Below are 22,813 nucleotides of genomic sequence, written 5' to 3'. Positions count from 1 at the left end.
AATCAGAGTTCAAGTGAGTCAAATTACAGTGTCTTTATTCAATCAGTGAACTTCAGACTCAAATACCCTTATAATCTCTTAATCTTCAGCCACAAGACCTAAGAGAAGTAAAAAGGGACAAAGTTTGAAGTAGCTCAAATGCTTTGGATGAAAGTATGTTTAGTATACTGTAACTACAAACAGCTTCATCCCAGGAATTTCAACACAATGGTTTGTAAAGTGTATCAGATGTCACATCCATGCCATGTAAAGCACTGCAATTTAACCTCTATACCATTCATGACCACAAAAATGTACCACTCCAAAAATACAGTACAAAACTGTCCACCTCTATCCGACACAGAAAACACACGTTAATCCCAACACAGGACAATATTACAGTAGGATTTACATTTGGAGGACAAGAACTGTCACCATTATTTCAGTTTAAATGGAGTAACAGAGAGTGGAGTGGCCTTGTTCATTTGCTCCATGTATATCTATGCTCTCATTAACAGAACAAGCTAAACAATCAGAGGACACTGATGGAAGACATTTTCTGTCACTGCTTTAAAAAGGCTAAATCCCTGATCCTTTGGATTTCTACTGAAGGTTTCAAGAAATGCAATACCAGAGGACACAGCAGATCATGAAAATTATAAAAACAGGTGCAAAATACAACAAATCCATGAGGAGACTCCCAGCACCATTCATTGCATTAAACCAGTTAATCTCACCCACTGCCACCAAATGAGGTGTAATTTGCATTTGTGTGTTTTTGTGCAACAACACTGTCTAGGATGTTCAAAGTTCAAACTGCCAACTAATAATCCCCAGTGTGAATATTTCTCAACAGTAAAAAGGACATGTAACCTTTCCCACCCCCGAATTTCCTCCTTGGGCTTCTTCTTAAGGCATGTGAGAAGTCACTGCTGGATGTGCCATTAATTTAGCTTAGCGTCCCATGGTTGGCATGGTAACAGCCGGGCTCGTCACCGTGGCATCCTCAGCCTTCCATTGCGATGTCACAGTCTTGATCTGAGTGTAGAACTGGATGCCCTGGTGATAAAGAGACAACTGCTGTGTCAGCTACCCAGCAAGTTTGTATTTTGATGCAGAGTATTTTTCATGATCTAACACATGACAAGCTGCTTTTGTTATTTACCTGCTTGCCATAGAAGTTGGTGTCTCCTCTGAATGAGCCTCTGGAGCCAGTGAAGGAGAACATGGGGAGGGGGACAGGGATGGGCACGTTCACGCCAATCTGCACAAATGCATATTAATAAGAAATCATGCATAACTACTGCAGGGGTACAAAGCCAGGTGTGACAGATCAATATAATGTATTTTCATCTTTAAACATATACGACATGGTCCTCTTTAAGAGTAAATGTGAGGGAGACGTGGACAAATAATTTCTTTAGGAGGAATGATTTTAAATATGATTATCTCATCTATCTGCATGACATTTAACATTGTACATCGACTCCGCTGGACCAAGACTCTGATTATCACATACAATCTGGACCAGACTTGCAACCGCTGCATATTGGCTCCTGCTGCATTAATGCAGGTTTGAGACTGTCCCATACTTTCTATGTATTGGCAGGTGATATCTGACACAATTTCAGTTTCACAATGTACTGAATCCTGATGGATGTGTTGCTCTTAATTTCTGTATGAAAAAACTAATTTCTATTTTTTTTTTAAATAAATGAGAATTCATCACAAAACTTAAGTTAAATGATAGGCTCACATTTTTTTTCCAAAATCTGCTTGTTGTAAGCATTCCTCCTGTTCATACTGGCCATTAAAACATCTAACAGTCCTTCAATGTACATTTGGGCATGTGTGTATTATTTTAAGATAGGCTTAGGAATTGTGGACACTAAAAAAAGAATTCAAAAAGCTTCAGTTTAAAAGGATGAATTGTTAAATTTAGCTGCGAAAAAACAGCATCGGTTTCACTTTCATGAATACTTTATAGCACTATTCTTTTGAGTTCCAATAAATATTCCAACTTAACATGAACTATGTCTGTTTCCTCTTTTCGAAACAGAACGCCTCCCACGCAAAACTGTTTACTCATCAAAGTGTCACACAGGTGACTCACTGAGGACCAAAATGACACCAAAAGGTCCATTTGAAAACATATCTTCAGTGTCCTTTTATCCAGCCTTTGCAGAAGCATCTCTCACCTGGCCAACATCCACCTCATGTGTGTATTTGCGCGCTGTGGCTCCATTGGTGGTGAAGATGGCGGTGCCATTGCCGTAGGGGTTGCTGTTGATTAAGGAAATCGCTTCGTCAAGACTTTCTGCCTCCAGGACGACGAGCACTGGTCCAAAGATCTCCTCTTTGTAGCACTTCATGTTCGGCTGGAAAGAACAGCAGAATGATCACACCCTCCTGCACTTAACATCACCTACAACTGAAACTCCCGGAGGCATTATTAACAGACTAGACTATGTTCAAAGTTTATGATATTAGACTTTTTGGGGATTGAAAAAAAGGCAGCCATGTTGCACCCTTTGTCTCAGCCAAATCTTACCGTAACATTGCCCAGGATGGTGGGTCCGACAAAGTTCCCATTTTCATATCCTTTGACGTTGGCATTTCTCCCATCCAGCAGCAGCTTGGCACCTTCTTCCACCCCACTCTGAATCAAAGACTCCACTCTGGCCTTGGCTTCAGGAGAGATCAGGGGACCCACATCTGCACCAGGCTGATCGCCTTAAGGACACACACACAGAGGTGTAAAGTTTCCCTTTACCAAGGGCAGCATCATGCTGCAACATTTTATATTAACATGCATAAGAAAAAAATACTATTTCAAATGTTTAGCAAATTTATATTGACACACTTATCAATGTTACCTGCGTTTACACGCAGTGATTTGGAGCGCTCCACCAACTCTGGGAGCCATTCACGAGAGTCCCCTACAAAAATAGCAGTGGAGAGAGCCATGCAGCGCTGGCCAGCTGCTCCGAAGGCAGCACCCACCAGCTGGTTGATGGTGTTCTCTTTGTTGGCATCAGGCATCACCACACCATGGTTCTTGGCACCCTAAAATGAAAAATGTAGGACACGGCTCTGTAGGGTTTCTCTCCAGTTAGCAGGACATCAAACGGAGGCAGCACAGTGCTAATCACATATGTTTTGTGTCAAGTCCCGCTCTACTGTGCTGTGATTGGCTAGTACTCGTTACTTCAAAGCATCCTTGTGATTGGATCCTAACTGTGAGTGTAGCTGTAGGATGATAGAGATCCTAAGTGCTCCCTCGCCTGTGACTAATTGCATTAATTTGTAATAGTAGTAAGTAATCTAGTTGGTCTTTATTACGAAATACGAAAGATGAGATTGGTTAATTTACCACACTGACACTAATACTTCTGAGGGGCATACGTTAAGATAATAAGGATAGCCTTTGCCCTAAATAAAATAACACATTTTATAAAATAACAAATGTTATTTTAAATTAAATGCTTTAATTTCAAATAGTTTTGCCAGTTTTGTTATCTTAAACAGTTCTCTTGTCCTTTGTTTTTCTCAATGGCAACAAAAGGTTCAAGATTGAGTGTAATATGTTCATTGAATAAAGTTATGGTTATGAATCCATGATTTGGTGAGAAGCAAATGTTATATGAACAAGAAGTTAAATTGCGTGGAGTTAAATAGAGTTGAATCCACCTGTGGATATAAGTATCTGTATTATTAATACATTATCGTCAACGCCAGTAGTGTCACTAGTGTTGATAGTGGGACTTGCCTAAAATTCAACAGAGAAACCGGTGGAGCTAGCATCCAATCACGAGGACACGTCGGAGTAACGAGCTAGCTGATCACACCACAGTAGGGAGGGACACAAAAATAACGAGTTACAAATATCAGTGATTGACAGCTAAGCACGGAGCTGTTGTCTTGGTAACAGAAATAATAAATACTTTGCTCCAAATGTTTTTGTCCATAACTATAGAAACGTTTCATTTGTGGGTTATCATGGAAAACAACAACTTGAGCCTAGTGAGACTGATAACCCCTAATATAAGAGCAGTATCTTTAGGATGGTAAAATGAGTACTGTGAGTTCTGGTGTACCATGTTGGACTGCACTCTCTTGCCATTCTTGGATCCCCGCTCGTAGATGTGCTCTCCAGCCGGGTTGGAGCCCACAAAGCTGATGGCTTTGATGGCCGGATGGTCACAGATGAAGTTCACCGCTAGACAAAGATACAAACGGATATTGTAAATCCTCTCTTCTTCATCTGTGCTGCACACTTAAGGCACAATATAAGACCACAAAGGCCTTGAATACAGAGGTTCAAAACATCTTGCCTCAAACGCTAGTGAATTACTTACAGATATACGCATATTATGAATATTTCGAAATTTCCTATCTACATATTGCCAGAGGGTACATGATTAGCGTTTGAATCATCTTTGGACCGTTTCCCATTGTTTACTACACACACAGTTTGTGTGCTTCTGAATTACCAGGGAGACACACACGCACCTGCGTGCTGGCCGTGGATAATGTTGAGGGTACCATCTGGTGCCCCCGCATCCTGGAGCAATTTGGCCAGGAGCATGGTGCATCCTGGGACCCTTTCAGAGGGCTTCATCAGGTAGGTGTTGCCACATACCATGCCGATAGGAAACATCCACAGAGGAATCATGGCAGGGAAGTTAAAAGGGGCGATACCAGCACACACTCCAATGGGCAGGCGGTAGGTGTAAGTGTCCATGTCCTTGGTGATGGAAGGTAAGGTCTCCCCCAGCATGAGGGATGTAATGCTGCAGGAATGCTCAACAACCTCTGGGGAGGGTGAAGAGGAAGAGAAAGGATGAAGTAAACCAATAAAAAACGTGAAGAGATAAAATGAAACACACAAACTAATGGATGCGTCTCTGAAAATTGTAATGGTAATATGAGTTATTTAAGATAAGACGATTTAATGTCAACATTAGAATGCATTATCCATTTTGTACTTTAGCCTCTCACTATAGAATAGAAACTACTTGTTAATTGATTTATTTTCCCAGTGAGTAAACTGTAATAGAACTTGAGAAAACTTCAAGCACTGTTGGTCCCAGTGCTGCAGGAAATCTCTAATGCTGGCAGCACACCTGCAGATGTAGCCTGTCTTTCAGCTGATAAGTTTAAAGTTAGCATGCCATAATAAGTCGGGCATCCCAAAACTGGGAGCGACACCAAGTACGAGAAATACTTTGGCAGCTCCGTCGTGTAATAACCAAAATATATCTTCCTTTATTCGCAAGTGCGCATGGCTCTTTTAATTTCTCAAAATGTTTCTTGTTCATGCAAGTCTGCCAAAATGAACAAGTGCACCTCAATGAGGGAAACTGCATAATTATTTTTATATAGCATGTAACTAAAAGTAGAGCCTGTAAAGTGTTTTACACAAAAACAAACTAGGCAGTGACGCTTTAACATCAGGACCTAAATATGTGATGCTGCAGGGATACTGTTTCCTTAACCCCTGTTATGTTATTGGACACTTTGAAAGCCTCTTGAAAAGCAGTTTAAGCTTCTTTATGCCAATATGGCCAAAACAGAACCCTTGCCCCATTATTAATTTAAAAATGAAAGTCACATTCCCAGGGAGTGTCTGGTTGCACGCAAATAATTGACACCCTGCAGCCACTTAGTTCACCCAGACAATGGTATAAAGGGTTGCCAAAGACACAGACTTTTCATCAGGAGATACAGATACTATAGACAATACTTTGAACAAGGGAATTTGATCTCGGCTATATAGTCACCAGCACTCTAATCTAATCAGGATATCAAATCCCAATAGCACACTGGGAGGTCTGCGCTTTACTTACGGAGTCCTCTAAATACATCTCCCTCTGCATCAGCAAGAGTTTTGCCCTGCTCCAAGGTGATTATTTTAGCCAGCTCTTTCTGAAATATTAAAAGAACGATTAATTCAAGACATCAGTGTGGAAAAAGCAAAAAGACATACACATACAAACTATTTCCTTGCTTAAAATGGAAACACATATGAGCAAGTGACACATTTCCCTACAATGTTATCCTTGATGAGCTGCTGGTAGCGCAGGAAGATCTGCTGCCGGCTGAGGATGGAGGTCTCGGACCAGGAGTGGAAGGCTCTGGAGCAGGAGTCCACAGCTGCCAGCATCTCTTCCTGGGTAGCTTTGGGAACACGTCCCACCACCTCATTAGTGGCCTGAGGAGACAGTCCATACAGACAAGTTGACTGAGAGCAGGGGAAGTCATTACTTGGTATTATTGCATGCGCATTAATTCAGCAATATTAATAGCCACGTTTGTTTTCTATGCTTTACAGGTTTGATATTTTATGTGATGAAAGTAGATTTTGCATGCTAGAGTCATCCATCACTGCCTTTGCGAGAGGCTTATACTTGACAAGCTAAAGTACAGCGAGGCTGGACTTTTGGAAGATATAAATCATGACTGGCTGTGTAGACTGGGCTCTGACTTCTCTCGCTGTACAAATGAAGCTATTAGAAATTGGCAAATCAAGACTTATTTTCCCCTCTCCAATGTTCTTAAGTTACTACTACAAAGTTGCTCTGGTTATTTGCAGCCAGCTTATAGTAGAGATCTTGTTACTGCAGCCTCTATGCAGGTTGGATATAGTTCATCTATGAATACTTACAGGGTTGTGAATGTCGAGCCATTCAGAGGTGTTGGACTCAACAAACTTGCCATCGATGAACAGCTTGGTGGTGGGCTAGAGGATCACAGAAGAATAAGATTAAATCCCTTCCTGCCTGGTTACATCATGACTAAGTTCATTAAGGACATCTATCCATCACCACAACGTATACACCAACTTTCTAAAGCATTGTAGATCTCATTATACTGAGTTGCGTTACTGGTTCCTTTTAACATCTTAAAATTCAAGTTTTCCATGCTACATTAGCGGTCTCCCAATCCCATAATACACACTAATTCTAAGCAGGTTTGAGTAAATAGTGTGTACGCACTGGGATAGATCAAATTAAGTGCACTCAGTATGCATACTATCCAAACGCTTGCTTTATGAGTGTGCTGTTGATGTATATTTTTGTGCTACAATGCAATGAACAAAGTAAGAGTTAGAGCTAAAAACAGGCATTCATTCATTCTTCTTAGGCAGTGGCTTGACGTCTGAGGGCATTTGTATTGCATAATAGTATGAAGTTTAGTATGTAGTATATGCTGTACACAATTAATATGTAGCATGGAATTGGGACATAGGAAATGAGTATGCATTGAGTACAAAGTGCACCAAGTGCAAAGAGACATTTCTATGCAGAGTCTTGATGGTTGGGAATATCTTCTATATTACAATAAGTACTGAGAACTTCTAGTGCTTTAAAAATGTTGTAATACCCCTTCATGGATTTATGCATCAACACAATCCTTACTTGAAGGTCTAAACAGTGTTTCTTTGACTTAATTGGGGCACAAACATTGAGGCAATTTTGAAACAGTCTCTTCATTACACCACCAGGAAACACTGAAAAGGCTTTCAAAATAATTGTAAAATTCTCCACTTGGTACATACAGTATCTTGGTCACAATGCATTTAACAACCAAATACAAGGGAAAATATGTATGTTAAATAACGCATATCGGCCAACATACTGTTAAAATTTGTAATATTGGTATTGGAATCAAAAACCCAGTATCATTAGGGCTAGTGTCTTTGATGTCTGTGATTTAAGAAAAGAGGATGTGTCTCAGCTCCATTTAGAGTTTCATAGCATATGAACACATGAATGTGAATTATGTTATTTCAATACAATAAACTTTGCAAACATTTCTAAAAACATGGCCTCATTTTGATGATATGGGGTCAAGTGTTTCCAACACAGAATTTATTAATCAATCATAGGTTAACTGCATAATGCAACATGGGAAGCAGTATGGAGACTTCTCAAACTGTCTACTAGAGGAGCCTGTGCTGAACACATGACATTCATTCTTTCATTGCTGAGTTATGAAAGCAGGTGAGTGGAAGCTCTTACCGCTGAGGAGGAGGAGTAACATGCACGACCCAGCTGGAAGGGGACCTGCAAGACATAAAACACCAGAGCATTTAGTCAACTTCACTCCATATTAAACTCTCTGTCCAAGGTCTAATGAATAAGAGCCAAGCCTGAGAGCTCCATTGTTTATCAGCCCTGTTCACGTAATGCAAATAAATCCTGCCCTTACCTACCGAACTTTAATTGCACATAAATATTAAATGACTGCAAAGGAGAAGGAGGAGTGGACTGTGTGCAACGTGCGTGTTAGGCAATGACTTTGTTAGCTAGCAGCTCAGGTTGTTAGCTTTTATGAGTTGCATAAGCGTCACACAAAACCAACTGTTCAGTAAAACATGGATTTGTTTTTACCTTGTTGTTCAAAAGGGACCGGAGGAGAATTGCTGCCATTGTGGAGAGTCGGGTTTCTCTTTTCTTTCTCCGAAGCCCTTCAACCGACCCAAAAGACACCGGAGAAAGAGAACTTTAGCTAGCAGAGATGTTGCAGAGGACAAGAGCGGTGGGGAACTATGCTGCGCTTTGAGGCGATCTACAAGTTATTATCGGTGTGGATGTCAGTGATTAGCAACGGCGCACAGCATTTGTTGATCTGCGAAAGCTGCGCGTGGCGGGATTCGCCGTGTCCGTTCAGTGTGGGCGGGACAAACCCCGATTTAAAAGCCAATCACTGCGCGCAATTTACCAGCCGCCCCAAATTAAAAGAAGGTGATTGGCTGTTTCTGTAAACACAGACTGGAGTCGTCTCTGTTACTTGATAGAGCCTTTAAAAAACCTTCTTCGGAAATTTAGCACATTTATCTTATAACGTCCGACATTTCCTGTGGTAACCCACTTTTAAATATATACATATATGACTGGACAAAATTCGCTTTTATGTGTTAAGGAAACACTTTCCAACACCTAGCTAGTGGCAGGTAACAGTTTCCATGGCAACGTGCTTAACAGGCAACATGGACTTCCTACAGTGGAGTTGTCATGACGTTGCAAGATGGATTGAGTCTTTAGGATTTCCACAATACAAAGTAGGTTAACATTCACCTGACAAAACAGAGATAACATTGACCGCTACAGGATGTGTCCCTGCCAGCCTCCAAGATACTGTTTTCACTTTTCAAAGCTCTGACCTCATTATTCATTTCTGTCGCAGGCATGTTTCACGGAGAACCTCGTCACTGGAAGAAAGCTCATTTATGTAAATTGTGTCTACCTGCCAAGACTTGGAATCACAGATTATAAAGACATGCAGGTATTAAGGAGTGGCAGAAACTCGAGCTTTTTTATTCCAACCTTCAGAAGAGAAGCGATGTTATTGTGCAGACTTGTTTACATATCAAAGAAGGAGGCTCACACAATGTTGAAGAGAGTTTCAACAGGCGGGGGAGCACAAAGATAATGATGGCACTGTTAAAACTACTGTTCTGTATACCACCCACTCTTAGCATCTGCTGAAACAATTGTTTTTTTGATTAGTGTGTCTTGATTGATTTACATTTTGATAAGTTATTAATCATTTAAGCAGCCTAATTCACCAAGTAAAAATACTAATTTTGGCTCAGTAATTTGGCATGGGCATTTTTGCTTAATTGGACTATTATATGTAAAGGGTAAAGTAATAGATTGATTGAAAAGAAAAAAACCCAGTAAGATTAACCTATAGTAGAAATAATTGTTAGCTGCCTGACTGTATTCCAGTAAGCTCTAAGTGGACTGTAAACAGCAGAAAACTGGTGTCTACCCTCTGCCAACTCAATTGCACATCTCTTTTGGCACTTGAACACTCTTTCTTTGAACAGTGTGACATCCAATTAAAGTTGTGTGTTGTAACCGAGCATCACTGCCAGCAGACAGCTCAGATCAGCTGCATCACATATATGCCGATTACAGTTAAAACGGGTGTTCTTACTTCTCCCTGAGGTCAGAACTAAATTGGCTTAATGTGCCTTTATGTCGTCAGCTCTGCTTTACTGTAGAAGCATCAAAAAAAAAAAAAAAAGAACTAGTCTCTCCTGGTGAGTGTAAACTGATAATGAAATATCTCCAGACAGACAGACCCAGTGAGGAATCGTCAATGCTCTGTTAAGTCAGGATTTATATTCGTTTAGCCTGTGAGTCCTTTGATGTATTTGTTCTTGGGAGTGTAACCCTGCAACCTTTCTTCCCACGAGGCCACATTCTTGGTGAGATCTCCTTGAAAGACTAGCCACTTTCGCTCTCAGTGGGACTACCTCATTAGATAAAGGTTAGGTACTGTAAACATGTACTTTATCAAAGGACGTCATCCCTGCTGTGCTGCCCTGCAGGTCATTTCTGCTCGTGTGCGCGAGCTGCTGGGAATCACAGAGACCCCGTGGAGTCGCAGCGTCGCTGACCCTCCACGGGACAGCATGGGCCTGTTCTTGGAGAAGAAGAGCCGGACGGGTGAACGGGCGGACAGCCTCACCTACCAGCATTTCCTTGATGACGTGCGTCAGTGAATCACAACAGTAAAGGAGCACAGAAAAAAAACAAGACATGTCAGTGCTGTTTCATATCGCCAGCTGTCAGCTCATGATGACTGCGATGAGACACTCACTGTATGTCACATGCAGACCTTGGCATTAGCACTTCCCACCAGAAAAATGCTTGTATGTTGCTTGACGGGAGCTGGTAAAATCAGGCATCAGGGTATTGTGCAGGTAGCCGACATGTGTTCAGTCTGAAAATAGCTTTTGAAAAGGCTAGTGGGTGACCTCACAAACAGACAAAGACTGCAATACCTTTTCATACAAGTCATACCAGTGATTTTGTGCACACACACATACAGCATGATAAACAGTTTAAATAGCTCTTGCCGTTCCAGTTCTGGATTACTATGCTTAAACCACTTAGGCTATTCCTATTGATCTCAAGTGGATGTGTTGTAACTGGATGGGGCTATTGATCTGCAGTAGAAATCCTCAGGGTAATTCTGTGGATGACGACGAACACCTATTTCAAAATGCCAGGAGGCCCCAGGAGCACATATAGGTCATTGTTCTCGGGAATGAAAAAAAAACAGGGAGTCTGCGAGTCCAAGAAGACATACTGCTCCTCTGTACTGTAATAGACTTATGAACATAGAGGCCACTTTGCCAACTTGCACAAAAGGCCATAGGATCATTGCATCAGATAGTGGTGGGTCGAGTGCCAAGCAGACCCACAGGGAGCCAGGGCTTTCAGTTTCAGCCAACTCGACACTTTCTTGCCAATAATCTATGTAATACATGCAGGAATATTCAGCTATAGGCTGCTATATCAGGCTTTACACAGACCAGATGTACCATGCACCAAAGGTTTCATCTTGGAGTCTTGTTTGGGCCTACACTGGTTGTTGCCTGACTTATGTTCCATCTCCTGTAAGTCTAAATCTGATAAACATTTCGTTAAAAAGAGAAGAAGATTAATTTAATTTGTTGAGAATATTATAGGCCCACTGCATTTTCGTGCAGCAGAGTTCAATCTACATGAATAAATGATGATGCCTGCCTGTGAGATAGGCTGGGAGGCACTGCATCTGTCTATGCACACAAATGGTCTCTGTGCAGCTCGGAGCGCGCTGATTACCATTCGGAGCACAGCACCTCTGGTCAGAAATGGAGCCGGGTCGGTGGTTGACAGTAGAGTCCGGGGGCAGGAGGGAGGAGGGGAGGGGGGCATATTATGGCAGCAACCCTTCAGTCAATCTGGATTAACTCGCACTGAGCCCTGCGTCGCCAGCAAAAGCCCGTGAAAGCGATACGAACATCTGGCTGGATTCAGCACGGCACCAGTCACTCACAGCGCTGTAGATATTAGAGCAGCCCGCCGCTACAAAGGCGTTTTCTCTTCTGGAGGTGCAGACAGGCGGATGCGCAGTAGAGGCGATCCCGCACAGCTGCAGCCACACCGGGACCCTTCAGGTTGCGTTTTTCCAGTATTTTTTTCACGAAAGGGGGGTGAGCCGAGTTCCATTTCTCCGGCTTGCGGGGATGGGAGAGGAGTCGTCCTTTATCAGCTGGTCATGGATTTCTTGAAGGGCATCGCTGGTTTCGCAGGCCGTCACATGTTATAGGAGCCAAGGCGCGTGTTTCGGGACACCTGAATTATCTCCAAGAAGCACCGTCGGTCCCATTTTAGGCGAGCCGCTCTCAGAATGCTCTCAGCCCTCCCGGGAGGACATAAGCTCAAACCCACCCTCCTTTGACTTGGCTTCATGTTTCATCCGCAAGGTAAATTCAATATTTTATAGGCTGCAATTGTGTGTGGATTGCAGCCTCTGAACTCTTTTGGGGAACTGTCTTTCAAGGGGCGCAGGATTGAGGTACTTCTCTCAGGACCCATCTGAAAGGGTTCAGATTTTCCCTTGTGACAGGGGTTGTGGCGGTAACCCACCAGCCCAGGACCTGTACCGCAAGGTCAAAAAAAAATCTCAATTGCCAAGGCACGCCGTCAGATAGCAATTTTATTCTTAGTATCCACTTGGCTGCATTCTGTGCTGTTTTCTTTTTCTTCCTCCCTACAGGTGAAACTGAGAATCATGTCTAATGTGGCCATTATTCAGTCCGCTCTGGATACGTGCAGGATAAGATTGATTTCAGATGTGAGATGTTTCTTTTTTGTTTTATTGCGTGTATTTTATCAGCACAGATGATCAGGTGATAGGCTATCTGCAGGTCTGTGCTGTGGTTAAACCCTAGCTGATATGCAAATCACACATCCGTCAGTCATTACGGTGTGATAAAGTCTAAATTAGCCTAAGTAATAAAATTGATAATATGTGGGCAGGGGGACATGTTGCCTGGTGACTGATGAAGACAGTTGAAATTATGGTCAGAGTGATTTTTTCTTATGAAGGATGAGGTATAATGGTCTTGTCTTATGTCCAGTGTTAGTTATCACATATCTTGTTATTCATGAGTGCCTGAGGCACCATTGTAACTGCTCCACCAGTGAAATCAGGCCCACGCCTCATTTTGCTGCTTCTATTTGCTCCTGCCGCTATGTTAATGCACTCAGTGATGTAGTCTATACGCTGCTACCTTTCACTGATAGCAGAGAAGTGATGTGTGGTTCCTGAACGCCGAAGCTGTTCTGCAGACCAACTCCACGTTCACTGACCCAAATTCTTACTCAACACAATATAAGCTTGTGTTTTTTGCTGAAGGAGTGCTTTCATTAACACTTGAACACTTTGACAGTCACACACTTGCATGCGCACACACCTGGTCTACATGTTGTGTGTATGTGCTGTATGAGAGTTGTTTTTTTTTTCCATTACACAACACAATAAGAAGAGAGAAGATTATGCATTATTTAGCCGTTTTGTTTCTGTGTGAGGTAGAAACACAAGATCCTGAGGTCTTTGAAAGAGGGAAAATGACTCAATGGATACAGTGATCATGGGTTTTCATTTTGGCTGTCCTTATTCCCCCACATTTAGACTGTCATGTAACAGAGCATAGTGTTTTCACAAAGAGAGATAAGGAGTTTGCTTTTTCTTACACTTCCTGTACCTAGAATTGCACTTGGGAATTGGCAGATTTGAAAGTCTACAGACCTGTGGGCCCATACTGTGCAGGATATTCACTTGAGGAGGCCATATTGATATTCAGAGATAGTGTTAGCGGATTCTGCTCTCCTCTTTCCGGGAGAAAATCCCCGGTCATAAGCCCCTCACATCAGGGCACGTCACAACGGTGCAAGAATTAAGATCCGAAGTCAGTCAGTGATCAGCATTTAAATTTGGCGAGTTCAGCCTCCTGCTTTAACACAAGGCAGTGTCTAGAATATGAAGAGTGTTTTCTGTGTTTGTTTGTTGGACCGATGCTCCAGCATATCAAGGTATCACTGGATTTCCTGTTATAGTGTGTGAAGGAAAACTCTTGGAATTACAAGGGGGAGTTGTAAATGCTGATGAACAGCACTTCTATTGATGCAGTGGGGTCTGCTTAGTATGCTATCCCCCTGGCACACACACACATTCCCACACAAGCTTGTCTGACTGAACTACATCAGAGTTCTACAACAAGTCATTTAGGTTTTTATTACGCGCAAGACTGGAAAAACAGTAATGATTCAGTCGCTCCAAACATTGAACACAAAATGAGCTGAGTGTACAATCTCCTTTCTTCTCGTCACGACAGGGTCATAAATGGTACAATGAGTCTGTTCTGGCCTTCCACCAGAACCACATTTGTGGAGGCCTTTTCCTCCAGAGAGGACTCTTTGTTCTAAATATTATTAGGTGATCTGAAAATGAGCCGCTGATTACATCTCACCCAAAACTGACGTTTCGCTGTGTTGCCATGGCATCGAGGCTGTCACCCAAGAGCTATCGCGTTCTAACATTGGCAGACTCTGTAGGGAAAGGGTGTCACAGCACATACCCACATTCACAAACACAGATGTGTTAGTTAGACGGTCCACAACAGCATCAATGTTTGGTCAGGATGTTTGAACTCGGACTACACGAGCATTTACCCGACAAAATAGAATTTCTACCGGCCTCAGTTAGAATATGATCCACTTCAGCAGATGCAGCAGCTCCATTTGGTCTCATAAAGCAGGCTGAGGCCCCATTTCACTGCTTTGTCGATACCATTTTACCATCATGTTGCAGCATCAGTTTACCTCCTTGACACAACAGAGCTTATTTTCGGCAGTAGCAGACGTCCGGCTGCTCTTCCCCCGAGTAGCCCAGGTGAGACGCTGGCGAGGCGCCGCCATGTGCCACCGTGTCGACCTGCGTGGAGGCATACCAAGCAGACTTCATCTCATTAACTTCCTCTCGCAGGGCTGCTTTCTCTGATACCCTGCCCAGACGTGGATTGCAGAGGCTTTCTCACATGAGCTCCAGCATAAGTTAGACCATCTGAAAACATATCCCCCATGACCTCACCGGCCGATTGGCATGCAGTATGCTGCATAAGGCTTTTCTTGGCGAATGCTGCCCCAGGGAGACCATAGATATCCTCTCCTACAGTATAGTGCTGCTGCTGCTGCTGCACATGAATGTCTGTCTCCATAGCTGGGGGTTGTTGTGTAGTGAGCTACCTCTATTAGGCACAAATCCACCCACTGGTGTGCGTGTGTGGGTGTGTGCTGTCAGTCTGTTCTGTTCTCTGAGGGCGAAAAGACCTGCTCAGAGGTAGTAAACGAACATTTGATTGACTAAGAAGGAGATTATGGTTAATGCATCAGTAGATTATCTGTTTTCTTGTTTATTTGTGGCCCTCCCAAGTCGCCTCTCTATAATGAACAGCCCAACCTGGAGGATAATGATTTTCTGGGGGTGTGACATTTAAAGATGAAGTACGTGATTGATGAATGCATTGATTGATTATCTACTTATTTGTTCATGTACCTGATGAGTGCAACCTGTTATGCAAATCTCCATGGAACAACCATAATTAAATGCAAATTAGGGAGACAGCAATAGATATTTCCTGCCCTGTCTCAGCAGTGAGGGGCTGTCCTTTTGTCCTCACAGAGCGAATTTTGTAGGGATTACCGTTGCAACCATTCTCTTCACGTTCGGCTGAGTTTTCAGCGGCGAAAAAAAAAGCCCCATCTCCACCGAGTGAATCAATATCACGTCTTCAGCGACATTCGAGTCTGGAAGTAGCAGGTCCTCTCCGCCTCATTGCACATCCAGAGGCCGTGCCATTCAGTGTCAGAGCAGAAGGTGGTTGGCACACCAACAAGAACACACTCCAGCTTTTGTACACTGTCCTCTGACACACACATAAAGTAGACATTTAAGTTTCCACATAGGTACTCAGGTACCACTACACAAAGCTTTGCAGCACTGCTTGACACCGAAGTCATCTGCCATCTTTTGGGAGAGTCATGACAACGTTTAATGATCTCTCACCGGCTCACATCTCTGCACCACGGCACCCCAGACTACAATCCACAAAAACGGGGCTCTTGTGTGACTTGGTAAAGTTGTCCCTTGTAAAAATGGGTCGAGAAAGACATTGATTCATCGCTGCCTGATCAGCAGTATTCATGAAAATGTCACACCCAGCGTGCTCTCCCCAATGATATCATTCCTCCCTTTGCTGTTTCTTTTTGCCATTTTAAGGCGACCTCTTTCCTGCCTCCTTGTCGGGCTGTGATGCATTTTACCCAGCTGTCTGAGTGCGACTGTTGACAGTGGGTGCCACCAGGCCTCCTTCGCTCCCCTTCTCACATTAAAAACATGCCCCCACATGGCAAACATGTCATTCCCATCCTTTCTGATTTTGTCTTTTCTCGCTGATATTTTCCTCATACCCCGACTGTCAAGGTTATTACACCGTGAGTTGTGTGTCACAGCTCCCGTGCAACAGAGGCTTTTGAAGCATGAAGGTACTCAGTTGGCAGGCTCTGTGCTGAGGCAAGATTTTTATGCACACTCTCCAAGACCCAATGTCGACAATGGAGGCATCACCAGCAAACCACAGAAAGCAATAATCATAAATCAGCTATTCTCTTCGGTATTTAAAGGTTAGCCTTTGGATTTTTACTACAGTTGTGGGATTGGATCTCTTGTTCTCTGTGTTTGATTGGATTGGTGTTCCTTTCAGTGGGCTGTAATGGGACACCCAGAGGTCTGAATATTGCATGTTCAACCAAAATGACACTAAATTTCAGTTCTAAAAATAATCACAGCTAATTTTTTTTCGCTCTGGTACATTGTGTGGTGCACCTGCAGAGCTGTGATCTGATCTCCACTTTCTTAGGTTTATGACATGCTATATCCCTGACAAGGTCTCAGGAATCATCAAATGGATCTCTCCTTATCCCCCATCTCAGTTCTGTCATAAGTAAGAGTAGCAAGAGAGAGAAAATCAATAGCAAGGCATAGCACATCCTCTCTGAGGCACTGGGCCCAATCATCCCTTCCTATTGGCGATATGATCCTGGGAGATATCCGTCTAATTCTGATGAGGCCCTGGACTGCCGGTCGAGACTTTCATCCCTCTGTACACAAACAGAAAAGGACTGGCATTATCATATCAAAAAAGTGTGATCAGGGGGAGCAGGGGCTAAAAAGGAGAGCTGCCACAAAAATCACACAAGGTTAGTGGGGATGTTCCACTCTCAAGTCTGCAGGTGACTAATTAGTTTCATGTCTAATTGCACAGCATTCATTGTTTGTTCAGGCGTTGACTCGCTTAGCTTCCTGCTCAGATTTTGGACTGTCTGTAAATCTCAGCTGTGAGCTGGCATAGATGTTGTTTCAAATCTAGTGGAAAAGCTTTAACTTTACAGAGCAGAATCCCACAGTTCTCAGTGCAATGTGGTGATAAAGATGATACAAATCGCACTCACAGATTTCATCTTGTGTTCTTTAACTGCTTAATAAATAGTATGTCCTTCTCTCTCTCTTTTTGCTTTCATCTTTTTTTAGGTGCATTAAGCTGACTGAAAAGCCAAATGGAGTCTCTCCTGGTTTATCTGATAGTTCTCTGTGTGGCTGTGAAGGCCCACAAAGTTCAAGTCTGCCCCAAGCGCTGCGTCTGCCAGGTGCTTAACCCTAACCTGGCGACTTTGTGCGACAAAAAGGGGCTTCTCTTTGTGCCCCCGAACATCGACAGGCACACGGTGGAGATGCGCCTCGGGGATAACTTTGTAACCAGCATCAAACGCAAAGACTTTGCCAACATGACTAAGCTGGTCGACCTGACCCTCTCTCGAAACACTATTGGCTCCATCGCGCCGCACGCTTTCAAAGATCTGGAGAACCTGCGAGCCCTTCACCTCGATAGCAACCGGCTAACCCGCATCACCAACGACACCTTCAGCGGCATGTCCAAGCTTCATCACCTCAACCTCAACAACAACCAGCTCACCCACATCCATATTGGGGCCTTTAATGATCTGACAGCGCTGGAAGAGCTGGACTTATCCTACAACAACTTGGAAAGTGCGCCTTGGGTGGCCATTCAGAGGATGTCCAATCTCCACACGCTCAATTTGGACCACAACATGCTCAGCTACATCCCAGAAGGCACCTTCTCTGGGCTGCAGAAGCTCAAGAGGCTAGATGTTACTTCCAACAAGCTCCAGAAGCTTCCTCCTGATCCTGTTTTCCAAAGAGCTGGGGTCCTGGCCACCTCTGGGATAATGGGGCCCTTGTCGTTCGCGCTGAGCTTTGGGGGGAACCCGCTTAGGTGTAACTGTGAGCTGCTCTGGCTGCGGAGGTTGCGGAGGGAGGATGATCTGGAGACCTGCGCCTCACCGCAACACCTTGCAGGACGCTATTTCTGGACTGTTTCAGAGGAAGAGTTCCTGTGTGAGCCTCCCCTCATCACCAGGCACTCTCAGGTATAACCTCCAAATGGAGCCGTGCACTGTGAGACATAAAACTCACCATTGTAACACTCTCTGAGCCAGACATTGGAGTGTGTGTCAGTTAATCCAAGGTGGCACTTGGTGCTTTCTTTGACTGTCGGACCAAATATTAGCTTTGCGAGCCAGAAGAGTCTTATAAGACTTGTGGGACGCATCTGGGCTGCTCAGCTAACTGAATATTGTAAAATATATAGGACTTACTTTAAAAAATGTAATCAAATTGTTGCCTATGGAGAGTTTTTAGAGAAGTTCTTTAGCAGGATTTTCCGTTTTAATAAAGCCATTTGCAGGTTTGTGATGGATCCGCAGTGAAGCCCTTGTTACACAGTGAAAGCTTACAGTGATTTAGCCCTTGATTCATGCATCCAAACAAAATTATCTGATTAAATCCTTGCCAAATAACTCCAGCTATATCATCTCATTTACATTCAGCAGGTCTCTTATGCATAATTGCAGGGAAATTATCTTTTACTTGGACTCCATCATATACACTGCAACGTACTGTCATATTGGATGTCTTGCCTTCATAATCATGCTAGTTCAATACAATGACAATGATCAGTTGTTGATAATGTTTACAGGGAATAAACCTTAAAAGACAACATCATCAATAAGGTCATTCACTATAATATCTCCAGTCTGTCTTGTCCAAGCCAAACTTACGGCACAAAGGATAACTGTTTGTCCAAAGGTTTTTTTTTTGGTTTTTGGATTTAGTGCATTATCTGTTCAGTGTGTCTCTGTATTTAACATGTGTTGAAATCCTCCCACGAACTGCCTTTCCTCTCTTTTCCTCAGGAGCTGCGAGCTTTGGAGGGTCAGAGCGTGACTCTGCGCTGTAAGGCCAGGGGCGACCCTGACCCCATTATCCACTGGATCGCCCCTGACGGACGCCTTATGTCCAACTCCTCCAGGGCCGCGGTCCACACAGACGGCACGTTGGACATCCTCATCAGCACTGTCAAGGACTCCGGTCTGTTTACTCCCCGGTGGCTGTGCTTGTGTTGTTTACTGAACAAAATTAGTTGTTTGCTTGTGTACGCAGAAGACTATAGGACTGAAGTATTTGTCTACAGGTGATAAAGTTTAGAGTGTGGAAAAGTGCTGGCTTGCATACTGATTAAAAATGACTTTTTCACCTTGTTGGCTAAGTTTCTCACATCTTTTTGTTTTAGTGGTTAAATCAATCAAGTTCCATCGTAGAAATAGTTTCACATTTTGGGAAATACGCTTATTTGCTTTCTTGCTGACAGATGAGAAGATTGATACTTCTCTCATATCTCTCCATTAGATATGAAACTACAGTACAGCAACTAGTTAGCTTACATTAGCTAATGACTGTAAAGAGAGGAAAACAGCTAGCCTGGCTCTGTCGAAAGGTAACAAAATACACCTACCAGCACCTCTGAGGCTCACTAATGAACACACCATATCTTGTTTGTTTACAAAAACTTAAGTGTAAAAATGATCAAACATAAGGGAAACATTAATTAGTGAACTTCAGAGATGCTGGCAGGTGGATTTTGTTCCTCTTGGATAGAGCCAGGCTAACTGTTTCCCTCTGCTTCCAGTCTTTATGCTAAGCTAAGCTAAGTGGCTGCTGGCTGTAGCCTTATATTTTATATAACAGATATGAGAGTGGTATCAATCTTATCATCTAACTCTCTGCAAGAAAGCAAAAAAGTGTATTACTAAGGAGGCTGTGAAGATTACATATTCTCTTCTTGTGCAAACACACTAAATAAATATCATCAATTTCTTTAAATATGATTAGATGTGTTTTTATTGCAACTTGAATGCCTGCAGTACTTATCTGTGTATCACAATAAATATCAGGAAGGACAAAAATCTAATTAGTTTATGTTCCAGGTTCCTTCACCTGCGTGGCCTCCAACCCAGCAGGCGAGGCCCAGCAGACGGTGGATCTGGTCATTGCTAAGCTCCCTCATATCACCAACAACACAGTCGCAGAGCAGGAGCCTGACCCCGGATCATCAGATATCGCCACAGTGACCAAGACAGGGGCAGAGGCGGGAGGGTTGCCTCTGGGGAACGCGAAGACGAGCCAGGAGAAGAAAGTAGTAATTGCTGAGGCCACGTCCACCTCTGCACTGGTCAAGTTTAACTTCCAGAGGAGTATTCCTGGAATACGCATGTTCCAGATCCAATACAATGGCACCTATGATGATTCACTGGTTTACAGGTAAACCCATTAACCCAGCAGATCAGATCCCAGAAGGAGCATGAAATAAGCTTAAAATACTGGCCAAATAATGCAATTTAATTTAGTAAACAAACCTTAAAACTGACTGTGAATGTATGCAAATAAACTTAAGCTGATTTGAATCATATTATAAAAAATCCCTTGACCCTTGTTTTACCTTTATAGTCTACTTTGAATCCTAAATCCCTTTGGATATTTAGTCATTAAGAACTGGACCTGGCTGTCGACACGATTATTTGTGGTGTCTATTAATCCTATCAGGAAGACAGACTAATGCACTCTATCTGACTTCTTATTATTCGACTCATAATCCCCCCCTCGCCAGAGAGTATCATTTACTATGTGCAAAACCTTGATAATGCTTGATCAACAAAATCAGAACAGAATGTCAGCACTAAGCTGCGGACTGATAGGAAGATGAAAGAGTAGTCAGCCAGCGTTTTACAAAAAGCATCAGAGGCTTCGCACATGCCCATCTGAGAAACAGGCGTACACCGCATTCTTTCATCTCTACCCTCTTTCACTCCATATGTGGTGCTTATCACTGTAAAATGATAGGGCCGTCGCACATAGCCCCTTTTTTTCCAAAGGAACTTCGAAGTCAATGCCACATATGGTGTTTGGCAGCGGCTACTGAATTCAGGAACATTAGGGAATCGACTCTGTAATCCTGATGTTGTGAACAAAAGGAGGCATCTTCAATCCCCAGTGACTGAACGCAACCTTTTATCAGTAATGACGCTGGAGAGAATAAATCAAATGTCACAAAAGATTATGCCCAGAGAGACCTTAAATAGCCCCATGAGAGATAAATGATTGTCATGTCATTTCATCCCTACAAAACAATAAGCTGGATAATCTGATTTGCTTCTGTCTCCTGTCATTTAACCCTCCCTAATCTATGTCAGAACTCAAAAAGCCTTTTTTTATTTTTACAGAATGATACCCCCGACCAGTAAGAGCATCCTGGTAAACAACCTGGCGGCTGGGACAAACTATGACCTGTGTGTGCTGGCCATCTACGACGACCAGGTGACCGCGTTGACCGCCACCAGAGTGATAGGCTGTATCCACTTCACCACAGAGCCGCAGTACCTGAGATGCCATTTCATGCAGTCCCAGTTTCTTGGCGGCACCATTGTGGTTATCATTGGAGGGATTATTGTGGCCTCAGTGCTCGCTTTTATCATCTTCCTCATTGTGCGCTACCGGGTGTGTAACCAAGGAGATACAGATAAGGTCAGTTTGGCATGATTCCACCTGTTTTGTTCTTTTTTTGTTCATTAGTTCTGATGATGTAAAAATAGGGATGTCTAATAGAAATGCTTTCATTCTTTTCTCTCTTCCCATACTTCTCCTGTCATGTCAGGCTCTAGAGATGGGGGACATGAGGTCGCTGAGCAGTGATGGACAGCTACAGGGCTGTGGGATTCCCAAGTCCCTCTCCAAGCAGGTGCTGCGTCCAGAGAAGAATGACAAGGACTCCCTCAGAGTTGCCCTGCCGCCCCCAGAGCCAGCCAAGCAGCGACCGCCGGTCATTGTAGCCACCACCAAACCCTCCGTCCCAGACTGCACTGTCTCTACCTCTGCTGCCAGCCACAGCTGGCACCCGGCCTCTCCAGGCGCTCCGAGGCCCAAACGTTTCAGTGCTCCACCTAAACCCTCAGAGGCTCGCAGAGCTGAAGCTCAGGCAGATGTTGAGCTCGATAACATGAACCGGAATAACTCGTCAGAGGTTAAAATGGCCACCGCCATCGCTCTCGCTGTTCCTGGCCAGCCCACCAAATGGACTGCTGTTCCCAGGGGTCCACGGCCCCACCAGGCCCCTCAACATTACATGACTGTGCCTGCAGGGGGAGTGAGGGTGAACCGCAGGCACTCCCTTAACGCAGACTCATACAGGGAGCGCTGCTATGTGGCCTACCCCAAAACTGGGGCCAGTCTGCGCTCCAAGCGGAGCCTGTCGATGAGCGGAGAGCTGCCGCAGCTCGAAAGCACAACAAACATTCACCGGGCCAGGGACAAGCTCTCCAGGTCTGAGTGGCTTCTGGAGAGCACTTTATGATTTGGAGTTTATGACCTGCGTTCTCTTGTTTTCTTGGATTGGATTTGTGGCCGTTGTGAAACAGACAGGGATTTTATGCCTTGTTTTGAGCTTTTGTGCTCTCCATTGAGGGACCTGTAAGCTTCTCTCATATATTTGGGGGCAAGGCAGGCATACAGGGTT

At 43.6% G+C, this 22,813-nt stretch overlaps 2 protein-coding genes across 4 annotated transcripts; one reads left to right on the top strand and one right to left on the bottom strand.

Annotated features, from left to right (window-relative positions):
- Positions 1-18: 18 nt before the first annotated feature.
- LOC139302053 (methylmalonate-semialdehyde/malonate-semialdehyde dehydrogenase [acylating], mitochondrial-like) lies at positions 19-8,444 on the bottom strand. Of its 2 annotated transcripts, none has more exons than XM_070925609.1 (12): positions 8,376-8,444; positions 8,004-8,048; positions 6,647-6,721; positions 6,032-6,193; positions 5,829-5,907; positions 4,492-4,794; positions 4,077-4,198; positions 2,856-3,045; positions 2,531-2,712; positions 2,178-2,357; positions 1,145-1,243; positions 19-1,038 (listed from the first exon to the last, which is right to left on the bottom strand). In XM_070925609.1, exons 1-12 carry the CDS (start codon positions 8,412-8,414, stop codon positions 934-936), a joined length of 1,581 nt encoding a protein of 526 aa, XP_070781710.1. In that variant the 5' UTR covers positions 8,415-8,444; the 3' UTR covers positions 19-933. The 2 variants fall into 2 exon arrangements, with proteins under 2 accessions (XP_070781710.1, XP_070781711.1); XM_070925610.1 differs by having other exon boundaries at positions 8,007-8,048; positions 8,376-8,436.
- A 9,000-nt stretch (positions 8,445-17,444) lies between these two features.
- Positions 17,445-22,651, top strand: lrfn5b (leucine rich repeat and fibronectin type III domain containing 5b). 2 transcript variants are annotated; one of them, XM_070925670.1, is made up of 6 exons: positions 17,445-18,335; positions 19,161-19,335; positions 20,232-20,565; positions 21,525-21,825; positions 21,956-22,226; positions 22,266-22,651. In XM_070925670.1, exons 1-6 carry the CDS (start codon positions 17,445-17,447, stop codon positions 22,649-22,651), a joined length of 2,358 nt encoding a protein of 785 aa, XP_070781771.1. The 2 variants fall into 2 exon arrangements, with proteins under 2 accessions (XP_070781771.1, XP_070781770.1); XM_070925669.1 differs by having other exon boundaries at positions 21,956-22,651.
- The last annotated feature ends 162 nt before the right edge of the window (positions 22,652-22,813 follow it).

Source organism: Enoplosus armatus, chromosome 19 (genome assembly GCF_043641665.1).
Source record: "Enoplosus armatus isolate fEnoArm2 chromosome 19, fEnoArm2.hap1, whole genome shotgun sequence".
Lineage (NCBI taxonomy): Eukaryota > Metazoa > Chordata > Actinopteri > Centrarchiformes > Enoplosidae > Enoplosus > Enoplosus armatus.
Note: the sequence above shows the minus strand (reverse complement) of the source record. Positions and strands in the feature narration are given on the sequence as shown.